Below are 12,566 nucleotides of genomic sequence, written 5' to 3' on the forward strand. Positions count from 1 at the left end.
TGCAGTCCCCAAAACGATCTATAGCCCGGGTACAAAACTGGCTCGTCAGTCGGCCAGGGCAGGAGGTGGAGGAGGGCATGGAGGTGAGGCACAGCGCAGAAAGGCAAAGAATTTAGAGTGGGCTTTTGCAGAGGCTGAGGTAGGCGACATGCAAGAGTGCTGCAGGGGCATGTGCTCATTAGCTGTAATTCTCACCATGAGCTGAGTGAACTTGACTGCAAGTGAAGAAAGGTAACGATGAGGAGAGCTGGACTGAGAGCCTGGATTTCCTAAAATTCACAGGCGTGCCCAGCCCCGGGTGACACAGGGAAGTTTTCCTTCGGGAAACTTCTGTGCGGTGCGGGGCTAGGGCAGGGACGAGGGTGCGGGCCGGTGCTCTGAGGGCACCGGGCCCAGACCCACGGCCGCGAGGGTCCCCGGCCCGCACCCGTGGCCCCGCCGGCGGTGCCCTCCTGTCCCGGTGCGGCGCCCTCCCGCACTACAAATCCCAGCGTGCTGCGCAGCAGAGGCGGTCATTGCGCCTGCGCAGCGCCTGCTCCCGGCCAGGCATTTGGCGCGGTGCTGTCTGGGTAGGAGGCAGCCAGGCACGTGGGCGCCATTTTGTGGCGAGGGAGAGGTTTTTCTGCTAGTGTAGCTGGCAGTAGCGGTAGAGAGAGGCCCGAGGACGAGCTGCATGTTCGCTTTCCCCCTGCCACCCAGCTGCTGAGCCGTCCCGTAACGGTGCGGGCGTCCTGGCCAGCGCGGGTGTGTTCGGCAGTGGCTGAGAGGTTCCCCCGGGGGGGCTGGGCCGGAGCTCAGAGTAGGGCGTGCAGCGGGGCCGCTTCTGTTCCAGGCCTTTCCAACGACACCCAGCTTGGAAGGCGATGGGAAAGAGCAGTTCATGGGCAGATCTGGATGTGCACAATGGCAGGGCATGCCAGATGGGTTAGTTGCCCAAACCGTCAGCAGGGAGAGGAGGTGGCGGGTGGGTTCTGCCCAGAGGTAGCTCGTCTGAACCCTGGGCACAAGAACTGTTATCTGAGATGAAAGCAGTGAAGAACATTGCTCCAAACTGATTCAGAAGTAATCATATAATGCTGGATAAACACACCAAAATGCTGTGGTTAGTCCCCTTACTTGTGACTTGCAATCCGCTGCATATAGCAGCTTCCTCCATCTTGCATCAAAAACAATTGAAATCCCCAAATTCTAGGGTACGTCTGCTAAGAGCCAAAAGGCTTCCCTGCACACCACGTAAGACCAGCCAGACGGTATACCTGTTACCTTCCCTCTCCCTTTTTCTGATATCTGAATTTACACCAGCACAAAATAATGTCAATACCTGACAAGGTGCATGGTGCTAGCAAAGTGGCTGAAAGTGAAAGGCAAAATTTGCCACCGTGACCTTATTATTAACTTGACACATTAAATTATGGCATATGTTAAAGTGCCAAACTCAAATCCTCCTTGATACAGATAGCAGGCCTCTGGTCTTCAGTGAGACTATGTATTGTTCACTGACAGTGAATTTTAATCCACCTTCCCATTTTTCAGAGGGTTGTTTTCTCTCTGCTGTATTTCTTTCAGAGTGTCTAATGTGGAAGAAAAAATTAATATTTTGAATAGGAACTAAGCTACCAAATCTGTGATTTCTGGCTGGGTTTGAGATGATGTAAAGCCTGCCTATTCCTATTCCAGATGCCTCTTTGCCTGATACTGATGTCTATTAAATATACAGAAATGCCTGGTCAGAAAAGAGTTGGGACAGAGAATCCTTCTACTAGACAATTAAATGATGGGTCCAAAACAGGTACTGTTTAACTGTGGGCACTAATAGCTTAACCTAGACTATCTGATTCTATTAACTGTTTGATTGCATCAAAACTCAGGACTTCAGTTTGCCCTCTCTGGAAGTTATTACACTATCTGGAGCTCATTTCTTGGTATTTATGATAATGGTACCTAGAGGAAATTATCTCTAGGCAGAATAACACATTTATTGAGGTCAGAAAGGGACAGATTTTATAAAAGATGCATAGATGTTCAGTGGAATTTTCAGAATGACATGAATATTTACCTACCATTGAAACAGAGAGATGTCCAGAAGTTTTTCAAATCCCATTAAGGACAAAATTATTTTAAAAGCTGCCTGAAATGATGTAACATACATTGCATTTTTACATTCTTATACTGAAATAGAAAGTTAGTCATCAAAGCTACAATTCCAATCCATGTCTACAAATTCAAAATAACTTCCTCAATTTCAATTTGCATTGTCTAAGCAAGAGTAGAGTTAAGCCTGAATGTGATTTTGACAATGTTGATCAGGAGCCATTAGACTGAATTAAAGATACCAGGGGCAGGTCCTCATGTTAAGGGGAAAAAAAAAAAAAAAAAAAAAAAAGCTGTATTTTACATATAATATATTAAAGCATAAAATTTTTAATCACTGTCTTTGATTATTTTTTTTTTGACAGCCACTTCCTCTGCTTCTGAGCACTCGGCTTCCTAAAGGGGTGGAGTGGGGAAGCAAAAAAAGTAAATTTGGGAGGATACGGGTTTTTCGGAATGCATGAGGAAACTGCATCTCCTGTTGAAAATGCAGCCAGACACACTTTTATTTAACTGTGAAAAAACACTTTCAGATTAGCTTGGATTTATGTTTGCTCCCATTACAAAGGTACACCCTGGGATGGTGTTTGGCTTCAAAAAACTGAAGGGCGACAGCATAAGGCTATCAGCACAAACGAATAGGGCTGAAGCGAGGAAATCTGAAGAGTTCTTACAGACCTCAAAAGCTTACATCAGAAGTGGGGGACAAAAAGATTTTGCCCAAACAAATAAAAATGAGTGTCAGCAAAGTAGAATTAACCAAGAAACCCGTTAGCCAAAATGTCACACTACTGCCTCCAAAATTCCCTGAAAATCTACCATGAGAGGTAGAAGCCTGAAGCAGGCTACTGCTGAACTTCTAAGAGAAATTACCTCTAAAAATCTAGTAGTACAAATGATAGCCAGGGAGAACTACCTATTGTATCAGACATGGAAGAAGAGACGGCTGTAGACCCATGAGTATTCCTTGTCATCTCAAAAGAGTTCCTTCTACAAAAGAGCTAGTGTTACCAATGAGAACATCGGGAACTCCTCAGCAATGTTACTACACACGTAAGGTAATCTGGCAGATCACTTACGGTGGTTGTTGTTGTCTCCCAGCATCACTGAAAGCACCTGGAATATCTCAGCTGATTGACTGGAAATGCACAATAATTCCTTTGGAGCTCTTCTTGATCCCATCTTCTTGAAGCACTAGTGTCAGCCGGGAGAGTAGCTGAGAGATGCTGACAATGTAACCAGACACAGACTGCCAGGACGGCAGAGCTTTCAGAGAAGGAAGTTCTCTCTTCCTCAAAGACTAGAAGCAGAAGACAGCAATACAAAAAGCATCAACTCTTCTCCCCCAGATGAAAAATTCTTCAATTTAAATATGTATATGTTAATAGGGGTTTTTTGTCAAATGTCTTCTGATTATTTACTTACTCTGCTTATTCTTACATTATGTTTATACCTAGAATCATAGAATCATTAAGGTTGGAAAAGACCTCTAAGATCACATCCAACTGTCAACCCAACACCACCATGCCCACTAAACCATGTCCCGAAGTGCCACATCTACATGTTTTTTGAACACCTCCAGGGATGGTGGCTCCACCATTTCCCTGGGCAGCCTGTTCCAGTGTGTGACCACTCTTTCAGTAAAGAAACCTTTCTTAATATCCCATCTACTGAATGCAAAAATCTGAATAGCTGATTTTGGGTCTCTAGTCCTTAAAACAGTTTGGGCTGAGTGATAAGAAACTGTGTAATTCTATACATTTTTTTGCAAGCCAGCTTTTTTTTTTTTTTTTTTTTTTTTCAATCTGCTGCATGTAACAGCTTCCTCCATCTTGCATCAAAAAGGGTTGAAATCCCCAAATTCTAGGGTACATCTGCTAAGAGTCAAAAGGCTTCCCTGCACACCACAATCAGCCAGGCAGTATACCTGTCACCTTCCCTCTCCCTTTTTCTGGGATCATCTGAATTTACGCCAGCTCAAAATAATGTCAATACCTTTTTTGTCATTTCGGTTTCTCCCTGGGTGACAGCATTTTATTCTTATTGCTACTGTTTACTATTTTTATTGTGCTTAGTGGTCACAGTTAGAAGAGCTCCATTGTAAGGCATGCCAATGGATACAAATATTTGATCTGAAGTGAGGTTTACAACTATCACATCATCAGCGTGGGGTGAAAGAAGGAGACAGAAGAAAGAACCACAGAATGTTTACAGGCCTGATTCTCTACTGTTAGTCCCTTGATTTCAGTACAGTTCATCCTCATTGCTATCAGAGTAAGGACCAGATGCAGAGAAAAGTCAATGGAAGAGCTCACATGGACTTCTTTTTGTATCAGGTACTAGTATCATCAGAACTGTGCTCTGTCTGCTTTGTCTAAGATTAGTGACAGTCTGGGAAAGAATCTGGGCAATGTTACTGCAGTGTTCTCCATAAATCAAGAGCTGTCTGTAACCCAAAGATGCGATGGTGCTTTTTGGAGTGTAGATCAAGCTCTGGAGTTGCCTGCTGTGCTACCTTAGTTGTCAGTCACTGCTTTTGTCATGCAAAGCAAACAGAAAGCTTAATGCATGTTTTAACAAAGGCCACTATAAAAAGAAGGAAAATGCTTTTTGATAATGTGTTGCTTTGGGCCAGCATATGCCTTCTGAAATTTTCTTGTGCCACAGATTTCTCATTCCTGTATGCTAAAAGCATTTGACGCTGCCAAATCCACTAAAACTGTTTTTCAGGGAAGGCCAGGTTATACCTACAGGTGCACCTGAGTGCAAATGGTAGGCATTTTCAAAATCCTGCCAAATCAAGTGTGCACAAGGACTGCAGGGTTAAGTGATTGAAGGCAGATGGCATTCTAGTTACATTTCACATTCTTCCCTTTTACAGCACTTGAATTTTTTTCTTCATGTGCATAAAAAAGAATCATAAGGAGATTGCTGTCAAAAAAGCTGATGTTTCTATTACCAATGTCACACAATTTCTGAGGCAATTTTACCTGTAGCTTACAGCAGTCTACTAGAAACAATAGTGGGCCCTGTAGCAATGAGGTGGCTGTTAATTGCTACGGGTGTTTGGCATTGATGGGGTTCTTTGTTGGCAACCGTTCTAACCCAATTATGTTTCTAAAGTAGGACTGAAAAGCATTGTAGGGAGCACCATGTAAATGGCACTAAATGCACAGAGACTGAGCGACCTCCCAGAAAGACAGACAGGTGCCAGCTAAAGCCCCATATGATTGATTTTCCACGGCTAAAATGGCAACCACAGACATCTGGTTTTGCCCCATTTATAACAACAGCAACTGTGAGCTGTTGTCTTTCTTAGAACAGCAAGGCTTCTTAGAATGGCATAAAAATATGGCATTTGACTGTCAACGGGTGATCTTTTTCTTTTCTGTGAGCCAACATTTATACTTCCGGCACTAGGAAATGAGTTTTCAGTCCTCAGAAAAACACACAGAGTCTCTGTGTGTGTACGTGTGCACGTGTGTGACTGAGTGTAGTACTCAGGCTTGTTTTAATGCAGGCCTGACATTTAAGTCACAGATTTTTCTTAGATGTAGGTGTATCTACATAAAATAAGCCATAAAGAAAACTAACCATTCATTTGAGTGGTATGACATGGATAGGAAAAAGCCTTACAGATCCAGGACTGCTGGAAGAGATAGGGAGAGAGTCAGCTGAGCATCTTATGATGTTTCCGCTAGCCAGCAACACTAATGATGTGCTTTCTAAATCATCCTTTAATAGAAAGTGCAGTGTTGCAGTTCTTTGCTGTTGCACATGCAGAATACCATTGTCACAAAGAATTAAGTCCCAAGGCAGATGTCTTTCTACCTGTTTCCTGGCTGCCAAGAAGGTAAAATCTTTTGATCTGTTAAATTACTTTGTATTCCTGGGAGTGTTACATGAGACTCACACCAGACTGTGATGTGAGATATGGGTCAATCCAAGGAGCAGTTTCAGAGGCAGAAGCTGACAGACAACGTAGGAGTTCCCGTGTCCCTTGTCCATGGTTGCTTACTATTGATAAAGGAGATTTTTTTTTTTTTTTTTGGAGGGGGACAGGATTTCTTCAGTCTGCAAAACTATGCAGTGAAGGACAGTATGTATGTTAATTTATACAGCTTTTATACAGAACAGAACTTAATCATCTCTTTTGTTAGAAGATCTTCACAAAAGAGACAAATCACAGAAGGTGTGATCACTACAGGTCAACAATACAGCAACCGTTGTTAGTTCTTCTTTGTATAGTATTTCTGCCCTATCATCAGAAGCTCTAATAATCCAAAAATTACTGGACCCGTGGTGTATTACCATGCAGGGCAGTTCACTACCATGAATTTGTTTTTCAACATTATGTTACAGTTGCCTGTAAATCCCCCCAAATAGGTACATATTTACACAACCATAAGAGCCAGAACTGCAGGGAGGAGCAGACCTAAACGTGCCACCTGCCAGCTCTGAGCTAGCAGCAGCCTGAATGCACCAGCACAGGCTGATTGACCTGTTTGTGCCAATTTTGGCTGCCCGAGGCTGTGTCTAGACCATTACCCATACCTGGGCTGGTAACCTTAGAGCTGTTTTACATCTGACAGTGCTCTCACTGTGAAGACATTTGTTCTTCCCTGGCTCTGATGGTAACTGATTGGCCACTTCTATTTGCAGCATGTTTTGTCCCAAGGCCCTTAACAATCGTAGTGACCCGGCTACTATTTTTCTTACAGCCCAGACTGCATGTTAAACGAGAGGGTTGCTGTAACAAACCTGGCCTGCTCTCCTCCGACATAAACCAATTCTCAGCAAGACCAAACTCCCAGCGAGCAAACGAAGCACAAGGATTCCCGTCAGCGCTGCCGCGGGGATGCCCACTGCTATCACCTGCTGGAGCGCCCAGCAGCCGGGGGTGACCGTGCTCCGGGCTCGGGTGTGAAGGCACCCGGGAGTGGAAGCGCTGCGGGCCCCGCTGGCCACCGGCCCGGCAGACGGGGCCCGTCCCGAGGGCCGCGGGCCCGTCCCAGGCCGGGGACCCGCCTGAGGCGTCGCTGAGGTAAACGCGTCGCGGTCCTCCGTCGCCTCCTTCCCTGGGAGGTGCCACGCCGCTTGCTCTGATTGGTCACCTTTTTCCCTTTGCCCAATGAGCTCCTCCCGCTCGAGGACTCATGGCGGTGAGGTCACTAAGCCGTGGCCCAATGCAGGAGCGAGGTTGAGCAGGGAGCGGGCGGGGATTGGTCGGCCGCGGCGCTGGCGCGGGACGATTGGCTGGGCCCGCGGAGGAGGTGCGGAAGCGCGCTCCGCTGAGGGCGGTGCAGGGGCGGCGGTGCCGGCCGGGCTGCGGCGCGATGTGGGGCGGCTGCTGCCTCTTCCCGCTCCTGCTCCTGGCGCTGCTGCGCGGGCTCTGCCGCGGCAGGGAACCGGCGCCGGGCGCTGTTACCTGCGGCTCGGTGCTGAAGCTGCTCAACACCCGCCACAGCGTGCGGCTCCACTCGCACGAGGTCAAGTACGGCTCCGGTGAGCAGGGCCGGCCCGGGGGGCGCCGCGCTGAGGGGCCGGGGGCTGCGAAATGGCGGGCTGGCAGCCGTGAGGGGGGCTGGAAAATGGCGGGGGCTGGGAAGCGTTGGTGCGACAGGCAGTGAGAGGGGCAGGAAAATGGCGGGGGTACAGGCTGTGAGGGGGGGCAGGGAAGTGGCGGCGGGACAGGAGAGGAGGGAAGCAGGGAATTGGCAGGATGGCAGAGAAATGGCGGGGCGACAGGCAGTGAGGCGGGGCAGGGAAGGAGGAGGAGGAGGTTAGAGGTTGCTGGGCTTCATGGTGCAGAGGGAGCGGCAGGCCAGGGATGGGCTTGTGGGGTGACCTGGCAACTTGGCAGGGAGAGGAGGATGCTGAGGCCTGGGGTACAGGAAGACGTGGCTGGGCTCTGCAGGTCCTGGAGTCAGGGTGTGACAGGGATGCTTTGCCTCCATCCCTGAGGTGGCAACGAGGCTGCTGGTCGGTTTGGGGACAGAAGAACTTGGTAGTATTTTTGAGAAAGGCAGGGTGGTGCGAGTAGTATCCACCATGGATCAGATTTTCTTTTCATGTGTTCACTATGAACTTTGACGGTTTGCATCTACCAACACGTGCTGTGTTTAACTTCTTCAGTCTGACAGATTACTTGGTACCTGTGTTCCCACTGCAGTCACTAAATGGTCTGTGAGAATTAAGCATCTCTTAAACATGAAAGCATGAGAATATTAAAGCAGATTTCTTTAGTTCTTTCAGGACTTTTTGAACTGGGGAAGTAGGTTAAGTCTCCTGCCATTGAATTCTATTCAAACAGGAAGTGGGCAACAGTCAGTGACAGGAGTTGAAGCTTCAGATGATGCTAACAGTTACTGGCGGATTCGTGGGAAGAGTGATGGCAGTTGCCAGCGTGGGACACCGGTGAAATGTGGCCAAGCTATACGACTTACCCATGTTAACACAGGAAAAAATTTGCACACTCATCACTTCCCATCACCACTCTCCAATAACCAAGTGAGTTGTTTTAAATCTTAAGCTTTTATATAAATAATGCATGCTATTGACCATAGTTTCTCCTGGGTTTGAAGAATCAGGTTTGGGTACCAGCTGCCAGAAACAGTATCTCTGTGCATATCCAGTTTTCAAGTCTATGCTTTTCTACATCTTGGAATAATGTATTTAAGTTCTTGACAGTGGTAAAATTCAGTATGTACCAGCATCGGTATTTCACAGTGGTTTTAACAAATCTGCAATTTTTTAATTATTATTCTGTACCATTGCTACTGGGAAGACTGTTCTGAAACATTTAGCACTTTCAAGGTGTAGGAGACTGGGCACCTCCCTCAACACTGAAGATTGCTTTGGGGCAAGGCAACTAATCATGTGTTATAATACTAGGCATTCCTATATCCAAGTTCCTTGGTGATCCAATCTGTTAGTCTCAGTTGTCTTCTCCCTATCCCTATTTCAGTTCACTATTCTTATTTATTTGTCCGCCTTCCACAGGAAAAGTGAATCTGCTCTCACAATCGTATTTGTTTATCATATTGTACCTATCTAGAAGAGTGTAATTTCTAACTGTAATAAGGTCCCAGTCTTGTCCTTGAACAAATGCTTCTGCAAGATTGAAAAATCTCTCTTAAAAAAAATAATGCAAACTTGTTGGAAGTTGGTCATAAGTGTCATTTTAGTTTTCCTTCGGGCTATATAGAGAGGTCATTACATTCAAAGTTGGAAGACCTGACTCTGTGAAAAAGGTTTGTCTTTTACCATGAGTGAAGTGCCTGAAACCAGAAGGTCCATTCTTGTGTAGAGTATCTAGATGATCTGGTTATTAAAAAAAAAGGAAGCAATGGAAAAAAATAATTTCAGAATAAGTATTTAAAGACCAAATTGACTCTAAGACCTTCCCCCGGTTTTGCTTTGTCAGTTTAGACAATTTGTGTGACATTGTTATTAGTGTAAAAGTGTTCAGCAACTGTCATTGTGTTTCTCTGGTTTTGCAATGTGTTTGCACAGTATCTAAGCGAAAGGAAAGTTTCTGTGACTTCCCAGAGTGACAGGATTGTGAGTTACGACGTTATTGTAATATAATGTTGTTATGAACACAAACTTTTATGTCACATTCTTGACAGAAGTTGGCTTTTGAATTAGTATGTTGTCTTTCACAGTTTTTGGACTACATAAACTTGAATTAACATGCCCCTAAAATTTTGGGTATGGTGCTAGGTATAAACTGTTGCAGTTCTATTTTCAAGTTGTTCATCACTTCTAGTTACCAGATTTTTAAGATTAAAGGCTGTCTAGAGTCCTAAATAGTTGGAGCTTAGCCTGTCCAGTTTCTGGAAATGCTTGGAATTTTGTTTTGTGCATAATGAAATCTAATCTCTAATTTTTGTTTTAGCAGGAATTCATTTGCTCTAATGGTTGTTAGTTCTTTTGGGTTTTTTTCAGAGCTATTCAGCTGTCTATCTGAACACAGAGTGTAAACCAGACTAGTTGATGACCCAATTGTAAGCTTGGTGTAATTAAGTAAAAAAGGAATATGATTTTCTAATAAACTAAATTGTTGGGACATTGTGTGTGATAAAAACGCATACTAAAAAAACTGTTGCAATGGTAACTGTGAAGATGGTCATACTACAAAACTAAATGTCTACAGTTACAAACTTTTTTGGGTAGGGAAAATTTGCATCAGCATTAGTGTTATTTCTTTGGAATTTTTTCTGAGAAGGATTGTTCTGATCTCTGTGCTTCAGTCCTGGTTCATTTCATTTGTAACGTATGTCGTGGTGTGTTGGCACTTTTTGCACAGATAACATGTTGGAGTTTGTTGGCACTTTGTGTTCAGATTGTAGTAGTGGAAAGTTACCGCTTCTGGGTTTGCGAACTGTTGCAATGCAACATTTTTTCTTTCCTCTCCATCCTTGCCTTTGAACTCTGCTGGCTGCATGCTTGGTATTTTTGTGGGGGTATTGGAGGTGTTTCCTTACATTTTCACTTCCGGAAGTTTGTGTCTCTAACAGGAAGTAAGTGCCTTTGGTGATGATGGCGAAGGAGATGACCTCGATATATGGATTGTGCAATGCAGTGGGACTTACTGGGAGCGGGAGGATGCAGTGCGCTTCAAGCACGTAGGAACTGAGGTGTTCCTTTCCATAACAGGGGAACAGTATGGCCATCCCATTAGAGGCCAACGGGAAGTTCATGGCATGCCTACTGCTAACCATCACAACTATTGGAAGGCAATGGAGGGAGTCTTCATCAAACCCAGTATGGACCCTGCAAAACATGATGAGCTCTGAACTGACAGAGGATCCAAAATGCTTCAGCTTACTCCAGTGTTCGGAGACGCTAATCCTTGGTCCCTTATAAGTCTCGCCTTGCCTAAGTGACTGACTTTCTGTATTACTGAAGGGCATTAGTTCATTCTAGGAATGCAGCACTTCTGTGGGGAATGGCATCTGCCAGGTTCAGCCATTTAAATTTATTTGGTGAAATCCTTTCTGAATTTTTGAGCTTAATTGGTGAAACTAGTTGATACACCTGTTAGTTTTTATTGCCATTTGTTTTGCTTGTTACTTTTTCTCGAATTTGAAGGAAATGGAAAAACTGAAGTCATACATTTCTGTGGTCCCAAGTACGATAAAACTTTGTATTTTGTAATCTTTTTCCAATTATAATTAAATATTTGGAAACTGATTTCTACTTCTTAGTGAGACAATGTTATTAATGAGGAGGTGGAGTAAGTCTAGAAAGGGAAAAATAAGTCTCAAACATGGTGTCTTTTGAATGGCTTGAAGTCAGCTATTCAGCCTTCCAGAAAAAAAATGTGGTCCATTTGAAAATTGCTTCCAATGACTTTCATGAGTTTCATTGTGTACTGTATTGGAAGGGTTGCAAATACTGTGCATGTTGGAGTAAGAAGAGAAAGTTTTAATTTACTCACTTTCTCCTCCAAGAAGTTCAGATTTTCTGGTAATGGTGATAATGCTAATTGTCAAATGGTAAGACTAATCTGCCCTATGAACTGGTGCAGAAAGCTACTGTTTGTTTAATTAATATTAGGATATTATTGAATTCCATGTGCTGTGAAGGAACAGATGAATTTGACTTACATTGTACTTGCATGACACTCTGCAAGATCAATATGAGAATCCAGATGAATACATAGTGGGGCATATACCCATGTGGGTGGTTTTTCTGTGAATCCAGAAGAAGAGAAAAAAGACTCTTAGGCAATGGTTTGGTCCTGGGTTTTTGGCAGAATGGGATGCTCTGGGTGCTAGCAAGGAATCTTCGCTGAACCAGTTATGAATGTCAGTGTTCCCCACTCTCTGTGAAAAGAGAAAAAACATAATTCTTTAATGTGTTTGTTACACAGTGTTACTGGAAATACTGATTAAAATTCAAAGTACCATACATTTTCTATTTGCTTTAAATGGAAAAGCTCATGAGTGTGAAAAGTCAGAAAATTCAGATGTTCTTGTCTCCATGTGTAAATAGTTTACTGATTATGGTCTTAATTAGTCAATCAGTTAAGAAGCAGGAAACTGATTTACTGCTTTTACAGCTCCGGTCGTGTGCTGCCGTGTTAAGAGTGTTGTGTTGAGAAGGTGCAACAGGCAATTGCAGTTAAGCTTTATAAATATACCTGCTGATATGTGCTTCACGCTCTGTGATGCCTCACGCAGTTGCACTGTACAGGCTAGCTTGAGGTTTCGTTTAAGGATTTTACTACTAGTGAAGATCCTTCATACCCTATGGAACAAGGAACCTCTGTAACAATTGTTTTGTGTTCCCGATTATTTTTCTTCGAAGAAAAAGGTAAGACTATTTTTCTAGGAATCGTAGTTGCATGTGGGTATTTAAGGATTACAGGCCTTTTGGAGAGTAAGTAGACTAGCTTTTGCTGTTTTGTATTAGAAGTAAACTTTTATGTGATGAATCTTTCAGGTTCACTGATATTCCTGACTGAT

At 44.2% G+C, this 12,566-nt stretch overlaps 1 protein-coding gene across 1 annotated transcript; it reads left to right on the plus strand.

Moving 5' to 3' along the window:
• Positions 1–7,427: 7,427 nt before the first annotated feature.
• On the plus strand, positions 7,428–11,219 carry SDF2L1 (stromal cell derived factor 2 like 1). The gene is made up of 3 exons (XM_086474189.1): positions 7,428–7,596; positions 8,405–8,601; positions 10,614–11,219. The coding sequence occupies exons 1-3, from the start codon at positions 7,428–7,430 to the stop codon at positions 10,890–10,892; spliced, it is 645 nt and encodes a 214-aa protein (XP_086330315.1). The 3' UTR covers positions 10,893–11,219.
• Positions 11,220–12,566: the final 1,347 nt, after the last annotated feature.

Source organism: Leptosomus discolor, chromosome 16 (assembly GCF_034619465.1).
Source record: "Leptosomus discolor isolate bLepDis1 chromosome 16, bLepDis1.hap2, whole genome shotgun sequence".
In the NCBI taxonomy this organism is placed as follows: Eukaryota; Metazoa; Chordata; class Aves; order Leptosomiformes; family Leptosomidae; genus Leptosomus; species Leptosomus discolor.